Raw genomic sequence first — 6000 nt, forward strand, 5'->3', positions numbered from 1 at the left:
TCCTCAGACTAATGGAGCAGACGGACGCGCATGACCGTTCTGCTCCAGTAATCTCTATGGAGCTGACGGAAATTGCCGAGCGCCGCGTTCACCGATCTCAGTCAGCTCCATAGAGATTAATGGAGAAGAACGATCATGTGACATTAGTCTGAGGAGCGGCGAGGGGTCCGACGGAGCCTAACTCTCCTTCGTGGGAAAACCCCTTTAAGTATAACCAAACCTTTGAAGTAATGAACGGAGCAGGTGATAATAGTAAACTGTGTTTTGTTAATAAAGTATAGAACAAAGTTTACCATTAATATCTCCTCTATTAAGATTTGTCATCTTTTTAAAAGTTTAGCCACACTGTAACTAATGATCCAGAGTGTACTTCAGTAGTGCACCTTTTTTATTAACTTTAGCTTCCCCCTGCTTGATACATTAGGAGCTCTTAGGTTTCACCTATATTTATGCCCCATGACCCAGTATTTTTACCTCTATACCATTCTACATCTAGCCCTGGTCTCTCTTGTTTCACCTGGTCCTCTCTGTCTCCCATTTGTACGACTCCCTATGTTGTATCCTCTTCTTCCTCTTGATTTTTCCTCTTTCCTGTTTGGTTCTTCCCTTGCATTGTATTAGTTTTTTTACCCATCATGCATCCTGTACACTACAGGTCCAGCCACCTGGGCCATGGCTACGTCCAAACCAGACATCATGGTCATTCTGCTGAGTAAACTGATGGAAGAGGGAGACATGTTCTACAAGGTGAGATTGGTGGAGGGTTTTGTAAAAGTAGAAATGTGAGGTTAAGGTTACAAACTACAGATCATCTAATAATCTGTGGACTGTAAAATTGATTGGGAGAATCTGATGTACATTTCCACTAGGATGATGCCAGCAGAGAGGTTATGGCATTGTTTGCCACCGATGGCAACAATCTTATACTGTAAATATTAATAAGGATGATTTGCAGTATATATCAAAACCGGCTGACATGTGAGGAGCAAGTCACCATGGTCTTTCATCCAACACAACCCTTTATCCTGGGCAATCCCTTCAGGGCAGTGGCCTGTTCTCCCTTAAGGCAGAGCCAGCTGCTCCCATGGTTGAGCTCAGTTTTGTTCTTAAACATGGTCAAAAGTCGAAATTGATAGTTTCGGAACTAGATGCCTGTGCTCCCAATGGTGTTGGATAACCAATCGATGGCAGCATCAGCAGGAAAGTAAGAGAAAACTTGAGGCCGTTTTACACAGGTCAACCCTGAAGTCAATGTTCATGAACAAGCGCTTCTGGGAGTGTGCGTTCCTGATTGTAACCCACTCCTTTGCAGAACTGAAATGCTACATCATCAGTCCTGTATTCATCTCCCTACACTCTGCATTTGTTGGTAGCACATCATCCTTTAGCCTTGAGGCAATGTACAACTAATAATCTAGCATCTTTTATGTTCTACAAAAGATTCCGTTCTGTTTGTCTATTGATCTGTTTCACATTTAAAAGGGTCACTTATTGGGAAGACTCTAGAGTTATCTAGAGCTGATCATTATAGCCTAGGGCTAAAGCACAGTGAATTACCAAAATCCAGAGGTCCGTTTGTAACTAGGGGTCGTCCGTAAGTCATGCCACAGTAAATATGTACATCAGATTCTCGCTTGGTGAGTTTTCAAACTACTGACCAATTTGTGGTATGAAAAGTCATCTTATAGAAAGTAACAAAATTCGATAAATTAAGGGAAGAGGAGGTAGAGGAAGAAGGGTTGAGAATTTACAGGCAGTCCCCTGTACATAGAAGATAGGGTCCGTATGTTTGTTCTTAAGTTGAATTTGTATGTAAGTCGGAACTGTATATTTTATAATGGTAGATTCAGACAAAAAAAAAATTTGGCCCTCGTGACAATTGGAGTTTCAAAATTTTTTGCTGTAATAGGACTAAGGATTATCAATAAAGCTTCATTACAGACACTTCACAGCTGATCATTGCAGCCTGGCACTATAGTAAAGCATTCAGAGAGCTTCACCAGTGGGCCCAGGGGTCCGTCTTTAACTATGGGTCATCTGTAAGTCGAGTGTCCTTAACTAGGGGACCCGCCTGTATAAGAGCATAGGCTCTAGAACCTATACCGATAAAGCAACCTGAAGTAAAAAGGAGAGTAGACAGATGTTGTAGAGTTTGGTATACAAATATTTTCCAGGGGTTAAGGAAGGGAATGTATTTATAGAGAACATAATGTTTGTGAGATCGAATCCCTTTACTCCCTCAGAAAGGGAAAGTAAAAGAAGCCGCACAGAGATACCAGTACGCCATGAAGAAGTTTCCACGGGAGGGCTTCGGAGAAGATCTTAAGACTTTTCGAGAACTGAAAGTGTCACTTTTACTGAACCTATCCCGATGTCGTCGGAAGATGAATGTGAGTTTTCCTTTTTTATACCATGAAACCTAACACCTGGGGACTTTATTCAGAGACTGGTTTTTTATTCTGCATAAAAAGTTACAAAAAAGTAAAAGTATTCGCTTAAAATGCTTATTTACTAGTAGTTTAGTAAATCTAAGGCAAAACTTAGAAACAAATTCAGTCCGGCACTTACTTGTCAGTATAAGGCTGCATTCACATGTACAAAAGTCTGTTCTTGAGTAATGAAGCCATATGTAGAGCTGCATCCTGGATATTTCATTGGTATTTCCAAAAAGACATAGCGCATTCTCATTATCTTTAGACATTTCAAGTAGTATATAGTATTGTTGTATAAAAGAAAAAACAATGCTTTTAAGCCAATTTGTAACATATTTTTTAGATTTGTGTGCAGCCGTTTCTGCCTTGTTTTCATTTAATATGTATATTAACATCATAAGGCTTTTAATATGTTTTATATTACAGGACTTTGGAATGGCAGAGGAATTTGCTACTAAGGCTCTGGAATTGAAACCAAAGTCATATGAGGCATTCTATGCTAGAGCCAGGGCCAAACGAAGTAGCAGGTAGGAATTAACTGGATCCAACCAAGCACCTTGATCTTGCTACGGTAAAATGTATGTTTAATCTTGATTGACTTTTTCATTAAATTGTTTTCTATTCATATTTGTCTTAAAGACAGTTCACAGCAGCTTTAGAAGACCTGAATGAAGCAATCCAGATCTGCCCTAACAATCGAGAAATTCAGCGACTTCTAATGAGAGTAGAAGAGGAATGCAGGCAAGTCCAACAAGAGGAGGAAGTCCAAGAGCTTCAAGATGAACCAGAACCAGAAGTACCAAACGAGGACATTGATTCTACACAAGAAGACATCTACGAAGAAGAGTACCTGGAACAGGATTTAGACAATGTCCCTGTAGGATTACAAAGTGAAGGAAGACAATGTCAGGGCATTCCAGGCATGCAAAGTCCTCCACAGTCTCCTGCTCATCGAGATTCTGCATATATGTCTGGCTCACACCAAGTATTTGACTTTAGATCAAATAGCTCTGTTGGTTCTCCTACCCGGCAAGGCTATCAGTCAACTTCTCCATCCCTGTCTCCAACACACCAGAACTCTCACTATCGCCCCAGTCCTCCTCAAACATCCCCTGCTCATCAGAGTTCTTCCTACCGCTTTAGTCCGCCTCCTGTAGGCGGTCAGGTCATGGACTACCCTAGCCCACCACCTTCACCATTACGAAGGGCCCCTCAGTACAGAGCTAGCCCTCCGAGTGAAAGTATAGGTATGTATAGACAACAGTCTGGTTCTCCAGTTAGGTATCAGCAAGATCCATGTATAAGTCAGCATCCTGGAAGACCAAAGTCTCCATTATCTAAGATATCTCAGAGGTCTTTCCAAATGTCACAGCTTCCCACCGCAGTTCCACAACCTGCACACAGATTACAGCCAGCTAAGGCACAAATAGTACGTAGCAACCAACCCAGTTCGGCAGTGCATTCTAGTGCAGTAATTCCTGGTGGTACATATGGACAGGTGGCACATGGTATGGCAAGTAAATACCAGACATCCTCTGGAGAGATGAGTCAAAGCCGATTAGTATATCAAGCTTCTCTTGGTGGTCTTATAGCTGATGGACGTCCAATGCAGCATGTGCAGGCCAGTTTGAGTGCAGGAGCCATTTGTCAGCATGGTGGAATTGCCAAGGAGGATATACCACAGAGACCTACATCGGCCTATCGAGGAGGAATGAGATATAACCAAACTCCTCAAATTGGACGAAGTCAGTCTGCATCATATTATCCAGTATGTCACACAAAGCTGGATCTTGAGCGCCAATCCAGTCAGCTAGGTTCACCAGATGTTTCCCACCTTATTAGGAGGCCTGTGAGTATTAATCCTGTGGAAATCAAACCTCACCCACCTACTCCAAGACCATTGTTACACTCACAAAGTGTAGGACTTCGTTTTTCTCCATCTAGCAACAGTATTTCGTCCTCTTCCAGCCTCTCTGCCACCTTCCGACCATCTGCATCTATACAACAGATGGAAATTCCACTTAAACCAGCTTATGAGAGACTCTGCGATGAGCTGTCTCCTGTGTCCCCCCCCCAAGGAAGTTACCCCAGTGAACCAACACGCTCTAGGACAACCCCCTTCATGGGTATAATTGATAAGACAGCACGGACTCAGCAGTATCCCCACCACCATCAGCAGAGTCGGACATGGGCGGTCTCCTCTGTTGACACTGTTCTCAGTCCCACATCTCCTGGTATCTTGCCCCAGCAAGAATCTTTCAGTCCCCCTTCCTCAATCAGCAACATCGCCTTTTATAACAAAACCAACAATGCACAGAATGGGCATCTGCTTGAAGACGACTACTATGGTCCGCACGGTGTGCTGTCTAATGGCTCTCGAGGGGACTTATTGGAGAGAGTCACACAGGCCTCCTCTTATCCTGATGTCAAGGTGGCCAGAACACTGCCTGTTGCACAGGCTTACCAGGACAACCTGTACAGGCAGCTGTCTCGGGACTCTCGGCAGGGCCAGACTTCGCCCATCAAACCAAAGAGACCCTTTGTGGAGTCTAATGTGTAGGACAATATACTTTCAAGTCCCTTTCCCTTCTTTTCCGATACAACTCCTTTCCTTCACTGTATGTATACCTCCCTAGAAAAAAACTGGTAATTGAGCAACTCTTCTTAAGGTATCAGACTTCTCTGCTGGTCCCTACACTTAAGTGTTCATCTCTTACCCATCCCATTGGGTAGAGTTGGTATTTTAGTACTTTAGGTTGTGCTATGTTTAGCAATGAGCAGTTTGGGTCCCCAGACTATGTTTATGGACACTTTGTCTGCTTTCTCATGTGCCCAATTTCATTTGGGATTTTATATTTCAATTTCGAGTAATTGCACTTAGGTCACTAGGATATTCCTACAGCCCTGACCCCCCCCCCCTCATATCCTAGTTGGAGCAAGACCAAGTTTTCTGCGTGTGATAACACTTCAGCAGGCATTGTGCTTGAGGCTTGCTTATTACCCTGCATGTGGAAACAGGGAACACAAATCTATGGCCACTTGCAGCACAATAAGGATCTAGGAATCTCGTAAACAAAGGGCTCTATACATATACACCATTTTAACATTACACATACATGCAATTGCTCCAGACTTTTAACTGTATGTGTGTTTAGTGTGATTTCATTTTTATGATGTTTTTACTGGGTTCGAGTCGTCCTTCACAAACCCCACTTTTTCAAATTGTCATCTTTCTTCTAGCTAACATGACACAGACTAAAATTATAATGTGCCCTGTCCAGGGGCCGCGGTTATATCAGGTCTTAGGCTACATTTAGATCTTTCCAATGCAGATACATTTTCGCAACCAAATTGATGGAATCAAATTTACATAAAATACAGTCTGAATTTGATTCACTTACATACAGGTGAACAGTAGAGAAAAATATTGAGAGTAAAATTACCAAAATCTGTCAGACATCCAGATTTACTAATGCTGTGACTTGTGGCATAGTGGGGGAGATTCACTATACTGGCTATAGTCTCCACTGTTAGAAAACTTTGCTAGTTCCATTCTGGTCTAAAGGAA

The 6000-nt window shown here is 42.5% G+C and overlaps 1 protein-coding gene across 10 annotated transcripts in view; it reads left to right on the top strand.

Moving 5' to 3' along the window:
- The window catches only part of TANC2 (tetratricopeptide repeat, ankyrin repeat and coiled-coil containing 2), a 269159-nt gene extending 263408 nt beyond the window's left edge, over positions 1 to 5751 (top strand). For all 10 annotated transcript variants that reach the window (XM_072111162.1, XM_072111165.1, XM_072111166.1 and 7 more), the window contains 4 exons: positions 656 to 747; positions 2244 to 2390; positions 2859 to 2959; positions 3072 to 5751. In XM_072111162.1, coding sequence (XP_071967263.1) covers positions 656 to 747; positions 2244 to 2390; positions 2859 to 2959; positions 3072 to 4992 — 2261 coding nt within the window. In that variant the 3' untranslated portion in view covers positions 4993 to 5751. The remainder of the gene's footprint in view (positions 1 to 655; positions 748 to 2243; positions 2391 to 2858; positions 2960 to 3071) is intronic.
- The last annotated feature ends 249 nt before the right edge of the window (positions 5752 to 6000 follow it).

This window comes from Engystomops pustulosus, chromosome 6 (genome assembly GCF_040894005.1).
Source record: "Engystomops pustulosus chromosome 6, aEngPut4.maternal, whole genome shotgun sequence".
NCBI classification, from domain to species: Eukaryota; Metazoa; Chordata; class Amphibia; order Anura; family Leptodactylidae; genus Engystomops; species Engystomops pustulosus.